The sequence below is a fragment of the Anguilla rostrata genome, chromosome 3 (genome assembly GCF_018555375.3).
Source record: "Anguilla rostrata isolate EN2019 chromosome 3, ASM1855537v3, whole genome shotgun sequence".
Taxonomy (NCBI): domain Eukaryota; kingdom Metazoa; phylum Chordata; class Actinopteri; order Anguilliformes; family Anguillidae; genus Anguilla; species Anguilla rostrata.
Genome location: NC_057935.1, coordinates 11270070 through 11283217, shown reverse-complemented (window position 1 = coordinate 11283217; position 13148 = coordinate 11270070). Strand labels below are relative to the sequence as shown.

At 45.6% G+C, this 13148-nt stretch overlaps 1 protein-coding gene across 1 annotated transcript; it reads right to left on the bottom strand.

The window, feature by feature from the left end:
* Positions 1–861: 861 nt before the first annotated feature.
* pola2 (polymerase (DNA directed), alpha 2) lies at positions 862–13034 on the bottom strand. The gene is made up of 18 exons (XM_064326086.1): positions 12613–13034; positions 12094–12218; positions 11758–11849; positions 11333–11390; positions 10502–10611; positions 9908–10104; positions 9370–9458; positions 8950–9102; positions 7552–7614; positions 7039–7093; positions 6275–6399; positions 6116–6154; positions 3642–3715; positions 3266–3374; positions 2647–2753; positions 2349–2405; positions 1805–1931; positions 862–1287 (listed from the first exon to the last, which is right to left on the bottom strand). The coding sequence occupies exons 1-18, from the start codon at positions 12692–12694 to the stop codon at positions 1135–1137; spliced, it is 1815 nt and encodes a 604-aa protein (XP_064182156.1). The 5' UTR covers positions 12695–13034; the 3' UTR covers positions 862–1134.
* Positions 13035–13148: the final 114 nt, after the last annotated feature.

Below are 13148 nucleotides of genomic sequence, written 5' to 3'. Positions count from 1 at the left end.
TAAAACGGAGCCATTCTCTGTATGAATGTAGCCCCCCCAATTTCGGAGTGACAGTATATAACCATAAAAGTCCATAAACTTGTTTATGTTTTTTTTCCTCCTTGGTAAATTAACCAAATAGCACACAATAAAAAATGTCAAGTGCATTACTAGGCTTAGAGGCGAAACAAACGGTTCTTTAAACCTCCATTTGATATGCAAATGGCTCGAGTCTGTCCTTTTCAAATTGTAAACATAATTAAACTGTTTTGTATAATCAATCAATTTTTGAAAGATGAGCTCAATCTGCATCAGGGAAAGATATTTTGGACCAAACAGTTTTTCAAACCAGGTCACCATTGAAGATCACTGCAATTGTAAACACTGCAATTTGACATTAATAACACAGACCTCTGCAACATTAGGGATCATACCGAATGCCAGATTGATGTTTATTATTGTGGTACAAACAGTCGTCCAGATGGTCTGTGTTAATGTGCCATGCTTTGACCCTCTTTGCAGAAGAAAATCTCTTTAAAACAAATCTCCTCCCTGTCCCCATTCCCTCTTCCCAACCAGGAAATGGCTGAAGCCCTAGGAACCAGGCTTGTGTGCAGGTCTTCCCCGCCCCTGACCTCTACAGCTCAGCCTCCCTTCGGGACAGTACACCACCCTCGCTGACCACACCCATTCCAGATCACTCCCCGCCCCCTCACCAACAACAAGCTCCGATCACTGCCCTCTTCATTAATAATGCGTCCAGCTAACTGACTGCCGATCAACATGGCCTCACTTCCTTATACCCAGAACACCAGGTCTGTAGAAAGACGCTCTCCCGCACACTCACACAAATACACTCAACAAGTCAAGAAACCAAAAAAATGAGAATACATAATTTATTGAAAAAATATGATTATTAAGAAATTAATCAGAAATCTGATGCGAACATAGTATGACTTGACTCTCTGCAGTGTCCCTCTGTTTTTGACAATAGTATCATGTTGTCCAATTTAAAACACAAAAAGGACAAAATCATATCGGGACTTTCAATTAGACCCAGCAAAGTATGGAGCTAAGAGACAGGAGCCAAGTGAGGACTGAGTAATTTCAAACTACAACTGTACACTAAGGTATGAATTAGAAAAAAGACCACAATCAGATTTTCACCACTTGACAAGCAACACACGGATTTCGTCTCTTTCCTTCAGCCAATGAGGGCCCTTGCTGGATGAGCAGCCTTCCGTAAGTCCCGCCCACCTGTCCTTTGGTCAATCGGCCAGGATTGATACACACACATCCAATGACATCCTTAAAAGAGTAGAAACAATGCTTTAGATACCATTCAGAGAAGGGTCACTTTGATGATTGGCTATCTTTTTAAAGGGCTACTGACCTTTGTTAGTAAAAGGGGAAAAAAGCTCAATTATAATGACAATTATCCAATTTCAGCCCAGACTGCTGACGCTGAATCAGTCTATGGTAAATCACATTCTCTACAGCACAAAGTGTAATAAATATATTTCCCCAGTATGGGATAGGCTTCATCCAAAACGGGAACCCAATTTGTAAAGAATCTCTTCCCAACAGCAGCAAAACAAAAGTTCTCCTTGGACAGGCAAATCATTGCACACTGCAGTCTAAACTGCTCTCAGCAACACTGATCCCAGGTCAATGTTTAGCGCTCTACATCAACGGATCCCATCTAAAACATTACGCCCCCACTGTACAAAGGTCAGTATAAGGAAGAGCCTTAGGGAGCGAGAGCCCAGTATCAGCGCTTGGATTTTGGGGTGCAGGGTTCCTGCAGCGGCTGTGAAGGGCGTACCTTAATGAAGTAGCGCAGTTCGGAGGGCACGATGAGAACGTCGGGCGTGACGGGCATCTGCCCGTGCATCTGGAACCGCTCGTAGTCCAGGTTGACCTCCTCAGCGGGGGGGTACAGCGGGTAATAGCTGCAGAAAAGAGCAGTGCGTGACCACATGACAGGAAGCGCGCCGAAGAGTGAAATCAGCGAGACGCCATGTTGAGATGCAGCATCGCTTTCAGTCAGAAAGGGCGAGATTTCTGGTAAATTTACTATTCAGGCTAGGGGAATGACATGCTAAAATCAGTACCATGACAAAAGGGAAGTGGTTCAGTTCATATGAGGCAAACTCCATTCCCTAGCCCTCAGCCTACGCTGATCAAAGACTGGCAGCAATTTCATCACAGCCCCACCAGCAACTTTTGAGTCAAACTGGAAAGTTCTCCTGCCAGACGCATTATCAAAGACAACATATAAGCAGCACAAACATTCCATTGATTCACCTCCCCCCCCCCTCCCTGCTTCTCCCTGCCCCCGGGTCCTGAAGTCTCCACCCCTCGCTCACCTCCTCTGGGTCAGCATGTGTTTCAAGATGCGAGAGAATCTGTCAGATCCCGATATGCTGGAATGCAACAGAAACCGCACGTTCATACAATGCAAGAAGCCAGAAACAAACAGAAATGTGCACACACGCACACAGACTTGCACAAACACATACATACAAAAACAGACGTACATAAAATGCATGCAGGCCAACAGAAGCGCACACATACAAAAAACAAATGCACGGAAGTCATTGAAATGAGACGTCTGCTCGAGTCCGTGCCAGTGGCATCGGTGTCTCCCTGCCCCCAGCCACTCACCTGCTGATCTCCTCCGCCCCCATGTGGAAGAGGATGTCGGTGGAGGTCAGGCCAAAGGTCACGCCCCCGATGAGCAGCGTGCAGGGGTCAGACACCAGCGACACGCGCTGCAGAGCACACACAGGTGACAGAGCGCTGACGTCAGCTCACAGCTCACAGCCCACGGTCAGCTCTCTCTCTTTATTCATTTACTCTCTCTCTCTCTCAAACAGCACAGCAGGTTCACACAGGGACCCCCTCCCCCAACTCTGACTGAAGGATTCCCCCCTGCCCCCCCGCTACTCATTCCAACACTGCAGCACCAGTAATCCCCACTGATCACCTGCACCCTTAATTGAATTCTTTATTTCTATGTGCTCCCTAAGTTAACCATCTTTTTCGCTGAAACACATTCTACATTAAAGATGGCTGGCACAATGTTCCCATTACGACTCTTATCATAGCCTTCGGGGGCACATGAGGCAGCCGATTTTTTACCCACATGACCAAGGCAACAGGGCCGCACGCATGACCGCACATACGCGCACGGAATGTAACCGCTCGCCCCGCTCGCCCCCCCTCGCCCCCCCCACCCCCCCTCCCCGACCACGGGCTGCAGGCCGACAGCCGTCAGCCTCACCTCCGCGTCCTCTCGGCTCAGGTCCGGCAGGGTGAAGGGGGGTTGTGGGTAAATGAAGTGATGGTGGACGTCTCTCAGGGACGGCACGAACACCAGCCGACAGCCCACTCTGGAGGAGCCGGGCAAGAGGAGCGTTACGGTTTAGGGGCACAGAGGAAGGCCTCCTCAGCCTCCACTACACATTCAATACACCTGATTCAACTACTGACTATAACTATATGTGTGCAGGTAATTTCCTCATCTCAATACATAAGTCAGGCCTGAGATGTGGGACTCAATCAACATGGCTCAATGAAAGACACATAATAACTAGATTTGTGATGCTAGTTTTCTGTATACGGTGATCTGAAATGAATTCACTCAAATGTGACCATACCCCTTTGTTCCTTCCACAATGCTGTCCACACATCTCGAGAACACGGCTTCAAAGGTCTCCGTCAGCTGGCATTTCTGTCAGGTTAAAAAAAACAAAATGTACTGTATTCACACCCACCCATCCTCCGTGGGAATACTCTGAATGCAAAACTTCCATGTGAAAACATTCATCGGATAAACGACGAAAGGACAGAAAGTTCAACTTCGCAATTTCCTCAAAGGCACACCCCACCACCGACTATACTGTCATTTACAGGATTTACATTTTTATTTTTATTGCACTCTTGACTACCATTACCAATGATTCCTGCCTCTCACTGCTTTCAGTGTAGTTCAGCCATTTCTATTGCACTCATTTATTTTGTTTGAGTGGCGTGTTGCATTCAAATAAAAGGAAAGGGAGGAAGTGTCCTGCCTCAGGGATAACAGTCACTTTTTTTGCATTGTGCAGCACTGCAGCTTTCCCTCAGGAGTCTGGGTTTCCTGTATTGTAAATGCATATCCTGTATGTGACCGACAACGATAAATTCATCGGTCAGGATACATGAAAACACACTCCGCGCCAAAATAGAACAAACTGTACAAAATTCTTGAGCTGCCAATTAGATTACACAACGTAAAATGGGGGGTTGTATCACAGACAGAAAAGAAAAAGAATATGGACAAAAAATAATAATTACTGCAATATCACCCATTGGCATTTTGAAGCCACAGAAGTTCCCCCTGAGTGATGCACAGTGACTAGACAGCGATGCAAACTATCCCCGATTGGTCCACAAAATTAAAAGTTTAAAATATTACCCAAATGACACAACAACCCAACAAATCAGCACATAGGGAGAAGTCAGATGAAGAAAAAACACCTACTGTGACTACATGTTCTTGTGGGAAAAAATGATTAACTCTGTATTTTGACTGCATTGGTACCATTGGCTTACACAGAAACGGGTGGCTGAAACCGCACTGGTGCTAGAGAGCAACGTCTCTGAACAAGACCAGGAAGTGAGCTACCAAAACGAAGCCGGGCCTGGGCCCCTTGGTTTGTATCCACAGACTGCATTGAGGATGACTAATAGGGCTCGCAATCACGTATCAGCACAGGACGTTTTATAACCCCTAAGGCACGGGGCAGACTTATCACAGGGAATATTCACACATAAGGACACAGAAATACATGTTAAACTTTAGCACTGTTAAAAAAGGTTACAACCCAAATATAATGTAATATTTACCACAGACACTGCTACAGCGGAAAATTACATTCCTATCTCTGAAAGAACAGAAAATAGATACGCAGGTTTAATCTGTAGTGAAGACATTTTTAAATATACCTGCAGTCTGAATTATTTACAGATGGTGAAAAAATACCCAAGAGACCTTGTTGCCAAATAGCAACTGGCAGCAGCAGGCTTTCGCTGATGAAGCCTTTCAGAACCCGTCACGCAGGTTTTCGTTTTCATCGTTATTTGTAATAAAGGGGCTTTGTAAACAGGTTTTCATTGGAGTCAGTGACGCACGTAACCTCGCAAAACTGGCACGCCATTTCATGCAAAAAAAGTGGCCCGTTGCAACTTGCTGTTAGCTTGTGATCTACATGGCCTTTGCATACTGTATAAAACAGCTGCCAATGTCATGAAACAGTCCTTGACAATGAAAGGAGTCTAAAAGGAGCACCTAAGATGGAATTTTAATCCTCAATGCACCCCACTGACTGAGTTTATCAGAGGCGAGGCACAGCATAATATTAAGAGAAGGCGTGGGTTCGAGACTCCTGCCGTCACAAAGAGGCCCACCGAGTTCGACTTTTTTAGCATATTCAACTGCTGTGCAGAATTTCCACTGGTTTTAATACTGCACCGTGACCATTTATATTTAACTAGCATATTCTAGTCTATATTACAGCAGAGATCATTTATATTCAACTGCATATTCAACTGCAGTGTGGAATTTCCATTGGACTGATTTTAATACTGTATAGTGACCATTTATATAATCTAGAAAAAAAGAAAAAAACTATTTACAGCTTTGATGCCCAATGCAGGCCACATGGATACGGACAAGCAAACATACATGGACTATACACAACAAGGACAACACGCAACATGGACACAGCTCACGCTCTACGACAAAACCCCATGTAACTCTTGCTTACACAATGTTGGCAATACCACCGGCAAGTTATATTACTGTCACGTCTAGCTCCACTTCCTTTGCAATGTCTGAAGGAACTGAAATTCAAACACCCACATTTCACATTTCACACCCACGATTCCAAGCTACACAGTTACATAAGCCGTGGAAAATGCCAACTCATCCAAGTTCCGGTATCTTCTGTGGAGTATTGATTCTTTTAGCTGTAAAACTGTTGGGTTCTACGCCACAGACTCCACGCAGTAGGACTGTTGATAAGGCAACTCCAAAGAAAATGACAAGAAAACGCTCTCCATAACTGTTGAAGCAGTGAGTGGTAGTTACCTCTATCTGATGGTGTTTGGCATCCACAAAAGGGCCGAGCTGTAGGAAACAGGACAGAGATGAGTGAGAGAGGCTCTACGGGTGAATCAAACTGTGTGAGGTCAGTACAGAGTCCGTCCCACCGCAGGGAGGGGAGGGGGGTGTAAACTGGGGGCTGACCAAAATGCAGACGTCAGGGCGGTCCCGGATGATGACGCTGATGAGGTCCAGCAGCGGGTCAAAGCTCAGGCTGTCGGAGGGGGTGTACGGTCCACAGGCCACCATCACCATCACAGGCTCATTATCTGGAAGGAAAGCAGAGTGTGTGTATGGGAGTGTGTGTGGGGGTGCGTGTGAGAGAATGTGTGAGTGTGAGTGTGTGTGTGTGTGTGCGCGTGTGCGTGTGGGTGTGTGCGCGCACGTGCGTGAGAGAGCGTGTGTACATTTGTGTGTGTGTGTGTGCATGTGGCGGGGGGGGTGAAATGTAAATTTCTTGTACACATACTGCATCGTATATTCAGCATAAGGACACAGTCATTAGCAGAAGACACACTATAGATTAGAACACAGGGATGAGGGAACAGCACACCACCACTAAGTAATCGGATCTAATTTAGACTCCCTGCACTGCTCTGTAACCTCATTAAAACTGTACCACTGGAGTGAAAGTTACAGGCAGGATGTTCCCAAAGACAACGTGTCGGACAAAAGCCTGGTAACTGCATGACAACATCAATCACATCAATCAGCCAATCAAACTGGACTGAGCACGTTTTCCCAACAAGGGAAGAGTTGCAGGCTGTTTTTCAGAACACAAAAGAACGAGGACTGAAATATTCAATATGAAACTGAAACCGCAGAATGACATAACACACACGCCAGCAGCTAAATCTCACACGGTAAGAATAGCTAAAACAGTCATGAACACTCTGCATCTCCCTCACCTTCTACCCTGTCCTCGTTCTGTTCATTAGCAGTGAAGAACGGGAGAGGTATCCCCTGTGAACAGAAATAACACACACATTACATAATCGACATAATTAAGCCGTAAACATTCACACACTTCCCTAAAACACAGCAGTGATACACAACAGGAACTCCAGTGAGTTGCAATTTCCAAAAAAAAAAAACACCCCAAAAAACACATTAATGGAGTAAATTCTGGAGTTACGAAATTCAGGTGGTGGATTCCAAAATTAGCAAGGGCCTCTAAGGAACTGCGATTGAAATTCACTCATACAAATTTCAGAAGCTGAACTAAAAAACTATCATATCATTTTTTAAAATGATTTCTTCCCTTTTTCTCCCAATTTGGAACAGCCAATCACATTCTCTGGCCAATCACGCGCTGTCCTGAGAGTCAGTCAGCAGGGGCAGACAGTCCTGATTCGAAAACACACCGTGGAGCCCAGAAATACACCCATTTCAAGGTTTTGGGAGGGAAAGAGGGGACAAACCTCATACAGCTTAGAGGCCACCAACTTCTTTCCGGTTGTGTTCATCCCCTCCATGACGACCACCTGTGGAACACAGAGGACAGTCACAAACAGGAGAGCCTCGTGGACAAATGTCCACACGTAACAATCAAGCGCATGAAAGCCAAGCTAGACCGTACACATGACAAGAGCATTACAGCAGTGATTCAAAGTAGTGAATAAGAAAACTAACTGTGTATGCGAGTGTGTATTACACACACGCATACACACAGTATATGGTAATTAAACAATGTTTTCAGAATTCAGTTTTAATTTAACAGCGTTCAGGAAATGGACTCTTCCCAAGACAGCATGGAATAGCACGTTCAACACGAGCAGCATGCTTCTCATCATTTTTCACATGAGATTTATTAAGCAGAGGAACAGCGCAGGCCTCCGTGAGACAGAACAGAGAGCAGCCACTCCTCGGCACTCGATCTTAAAAGCCGGCTGGGACGGCTTCCAGGGACAAACTGAACTGCATTTAGCGCGGAGATAGCAGAGGTTGCGGCCTAGCGCGCGTCGTCTTCTGGGCCGACCGCACGATAAGGCCAACAAAATGGAGGAGAGCCAAGAGCGTCAGCGTTTATTGATAAAGAAACAACGCCTTCAAACACAAGAGCCTAAGGCTCAGAAAATAAAACGAGTTAGAACCAATGCCGTTTTATGAGGACACCTTTATGTCATGTCAATCACACCACACATTTCTGGGGATTAGGTGATTTGCAAATTGAGGCCTTTTCTTTGTTTGTTTGTTAGTTAGTTAGTCTAGATAAGAGCTTCCCCTAAATGCCTAAAATGTAAATTTCCTAGATGCTTCTACAAAATTAAGCAGTTGTTTCAAACCAGCATTTAACACAAACACATGGTGACATATCTTTGTGTTACTGTTAACTGGAACGTTTAAATGGAAGTTATTTCACCAGCAAGGGGACTATGGCACTCCTGGTACAAATTATATGACCTTGTGTCTTCAACAAACTCCTTAAGTTTCTTCACTTTCTCATGCCTCATGTATTACTCGTCTGTTCAATTGACTTTTCTGTGCAGTAACAACTTTGAGGAACTTGTGAGACTGTCTGTTATCCTGTCATATGCGTCATCTTGTTATTTAATTTTATGTGAATCTAGAAAGCAACAAGCCTTGTGTTGCATTAGTCTTGTGTGACAACCATTATTCAACTTACTTTCACTTAGTTTTACTCTACCGCCTGTCCCATTGTAAGACAGCTAAATGCTCATCCTGAATCAGAGCTCTCCCCCTCATACCTCAGCTAGGAGCTCTGGCCATGTCACTTTTCTTTGCCTTAAAAAAGGGTCCAGCAGGAGTACTTTGGACGGAACAGTGTTAAGCAGGTTCATTTACAGGTCACACCTCACCTGTCCAGGGAAGAGGGAGAATTCCTTGAGCTCTGATAGGTCGACGGGCACCTGCCTCCCGCCCTGGTCCTGCCCCGCCTCCAGGAGCACGGACTGGGCGTTGAGCTTCCCGTTTCCGTCACAACACACCTGCCCCAGCACCGTCACGCTGTCCTGCAGGGGGGCAGAGAACGGGGAGCGCCGCCTCAGCCCCCAAAAACGCTTTGGGTGCACTCCCAAACCTATGGGAGCTGTCCTGGGCTGAGCTACCCATTGCCATTCTGATTTTGAATTAACAGCACATTAGCAAATAAGACCACGGCAGCCCAACTCTATTAACCCAGAAGCATAAAGGTAAGGGTGCCGCGTGTTAGCGCGTATGTGACCATAACGGCTAGCCTTAGCGCTGTCACAGAGGGACACACAGAGACGCTCCAGTACCTGCGCTGGCAGCGAGGCGGGAGAGAACTCCTCGATGCTGAAGTGTGACCTCAGCTCCTCTCCCAGCTCTTCCATCTTTTCCGTGAGCACTGGAGGGAACATTAAACACCAGATAACCGTAAAACTGAGCCCTGCTCCAGCTCCCACACCCCGCTCTTAGACCCGCGCAGGCCCGCCCGCCCCGGTCCCCAGTGCCCCATTCCTGCTGGTCAGAGAGGAGCAATGGAGGCGTAATGCCTGTAAAATACTGGAGCAGATTTCCAAAGCAAATGCACCATGAGCACCTTTAGCGCAAGTCTACACTAAAACGTAAAGTTCGACCTGAAAATGATTCACTGTAAAATTAAAATGCCCTTCTGTAAAGCCAAGGATTTTCATCTTTCGAAGCGACCAAGAAAAAATGTCCTTTCTTTAACAGCTGTCCTCCGTAACATAAAAAAATAGTTCCAAGCTTCCAATAAGCAGAAAGCACACAAAGAGAATCAGCTTAAAATCAGAACCAGATTTCCAGGAGGTTTAACTGTGATGGGAGACACACCGTTGCGGACATCTCTGAGCCTCTGGAACATGAACTTGTAGCTGCTGACCAGGGACTCCTCCGGCCCCTCCAGCAGCTCAACTCTGATTGGTCCCCTGGCCCTCTGACCCGTCCACTGGGCACCCTGGACTGTCCCGAACCTGGCCGCTACCTCACCCCGGCCTCCTCGAGCGCTGTACTTTTGAGAGGGTGTCGCACTGCGTGAGGTAAGAGAGAGAGAGGGACAATCAGGTGAGGGCGGTTGCAGTGAAACCATAGCAGAGTGAGAGTAAGGACAATAATATAGGGATAACAATTGTGATGTCACGTCACATTAAAAAAAAAACAGAGGAGCTCCACCAATCAAAGAATATGTCGGTAAAAACCAACAGAACAATTTTGATGATGATTGGTGTATACTCTCTGACTACTTCTTGGAAGTACTGCGAGGAAGCATCCTCCAATCACCATCAGCTTTGTTCTATGGGATGTTACCAAGGCATTCCACTACTTAGGTATTGTGCATCTAAGTAAGGTGATGTCACAATGGTCTTAGGCCCTTTGCATTACCACTGGTGTGCGTTAGGAAGCGATGTGGGAGGCTGAGAGGGTTACCTGGGGGAGAAACTGGCCGGAGAGAGGAGCTGATGCGGGCTGGGCATCACAGACACGCCCCTCTTGGAGCGCGGATGTTCCGGAGTGGTCAGCGCCCGCTTCTGGGATCCCTTCAAAAAAACAAACAAAAAAAAACACAAGTATTAACACACAAACACATAACACCACAGTGCCGTTTCATTTCATATCCACCTGGTCTCCTTCATCCACTAGTCAGTCAAAACTGAAATTTACAAAGACAGTTTTTCAGACTGACAAAGTGAGCTCATTTAATTTAAATTCTGCCTTCTCACTTTACACCTTTGTCATGTATGTATCCACAGTACAGGAATTACAATTAGCAGCTCTGGATCCTTGTAATGACCAGCATGTGGAATTTTGGGTTCCCTGCCTATATGACGATAATAGCCAATACAGAGCATCACTGCCATCTGCTGGCCAGATGTAAGCAAGGCATGACCCAGAGAGATTTTCCAGGTTTTTAATTCCAAGCTCATACAAAATGCCAATTTCCAATAAATAAATAAAAACATGGAAACTGTTATGTGGAAATACACTACATGGCCAAAAGTATGTGGACACCTGACATCCAACATCTCATCCAAAATGATGGGCATTAATATGGAGTTAGTCCAGCCTTTGCTGCTATAACAACCTCCACTCTTCTGGGGATGGCTTTATACTACATGTTGGAGCCTTGCTGCAGGGATTTGCTTCCATTCAGCCAGAAGGGCAGTAGTGAGACACTGATTGGGCAATTAGGCCTGGTTCGCAGTTGGCTTTCCAATGTTTTTGTGTGCCGGCGGGTGCAACTCAGACAGGCAGACTCACCTTAGCTGGAGTAGAGTAGGAGTCCAGCAGGTTCTCCTCCTCCTCTTCAGCTTTGATCCTGTCGAAAGGTTAAAGAAGCAACACACACCCAACCTGGGCGATTCGGCCATACACGACTAACTGCCAAAACCTTTACCAACACAAGAAAGGCAGGGCCTTGGCTAAATATATAATGTTAGACATACAAAAAAATTTCAGCTGAAACCCATGTGGCTGCCCTAAACTTTCTGTGAGACCTACATGAGATCCAACATTAGCTGAGATACGTTTCCTTCTCTCGCTTACCGACATATATAAAATAAAGCGGTCAGCCAAGGGGTTAGACAGCTTTGGCATGACCTTAGACCTTAATGCTCAAATAGTACATCAAAAGTGTAAAATGATAAAGTACAGATAAAAGAAGACATGATGCCACAAAAGGATACAGGTCATGCAGAGAGTTCACATCTCTGGTCTTGTTCAGGGTCTCCTCCTTCTTGGAGAAGCTTGGCCGGGATTTGACTTTCTTATTCAGCACCTGCCACGTGCAGAAACAAGTATTTGTCAGAAACATTACTTTTTTTTGGTAACATGATATTGACTTCCAGAATTTTCTATGACATAAGGCCTCTTTTGAAGACAACCGATAAGATGACTTTCTTTACAATATAAGCACTTGGGTACGCCGATTCAATGGCTGCATACAAGGATAAGCTCACGAAACAAAACGTGGATGATGGTCAGTATAAAAGCCGAATATGAGCCCCTTCCATCTGAATCACCTCGTGCTCAAACCTCTCTAGGGTGTCCAGGCTCAGCTTCAGTCCTTTCTTGGTGGTGCTGTACGCCACCCACTCCAGCACGATGCCCTCGCTCGTCAGCCGGTGACACATGCACTGCTCCAGCACTGACAGGGGGAACAGAGAACGGCTAAGACGCGGAGGAACTCGCTACCTAACGCTAGCGAGTTTGTGCAAAGTGGAAGGCAACTGACAATGATATATCACTTTAGTATATTTAATCGCTTATCACAGGACGATCTTATCCAGAAACCTAACGTATACATATTTTCTGTCACATATAGTTTACTTCCCAACCCGGGAATCTATCAGAGAGCCGTTTTAACCTGAAGGACACAGCAACGATACTATGTTCAAGCAATTAACTACTTAACAATTTAATGTGGCTTGCTCCTAAGCGTTCAAAAATCAGCCAGCCAACATACATTGCATATAGCTAGCTAACCATACGACAGACATAACACCGGTGAAGCAGTGTGATGAGGGATGTTGATAACTCACTTTTCTCGAGGACCTCGTCGTCGCAGGCGAAGTCGAACATTTCGAGTTCCGACTTGATACTGTCCACATCTACCGATGCCATTTCTTCCGTTAGTTTTTCCCCTTTCGATGGGTTAATTCAGATCAACAAACACGTACGATTTGATAATACACAGGCTAGCTAGCTACTTGTTGTGCACATGCTAATCTTGCTATTTTCAAGTAATAGTAGCGTCTCCTTCCAAAGTTTCCCCTGCGAATTTTACATATGAAGATTTCGTTTTTCGGCAATATCCATAAACAGGCAATAATACGTAAAATATGTACACATTACAGTTTTATTATCAATTTACAACCATTCTGAAGTGTTAGCCAGTGTTTTCCTATTTGCCGCGAGAAAAAAAACTCCCGCGTAATCAGTGGCGCTTTACGGCAGTGTTCTGTCGACCAATAATATCACGCTTTTCATGCGTATAGTAACGCCCCCAACCCAGCAGCACAAGTTCATTGGGCAGCACACCAACCTCAAACTACTAGGAAGAGATTTGAGTAGAGAT

Excerpts from the sequence above, each read along its gene's own strand:
- pola2 (XM_064326086.1), bottom strand. The coding sequence starts at position 12,694 with ATGGCATCGGTAGATGTGGACAGTATCAAGTCGGAACTCGAAATGTTC. Across the intron at positions 9,103-9,369 it reads CCGCCTCGCTGCCAGCGCAG|GACAGCGTGACGGTGCTGGG; the intron begins GTACTGGAGCGT and ends GCCCCCCTGCAG. Across the intron at positions 1,288-1,804 it reads AACTGCGCTACTTCATTAAG|GATGTCATTGGATGTGTGTG; the intron begins GTACGCCCTTCA and ends TACTCTTTTAAG.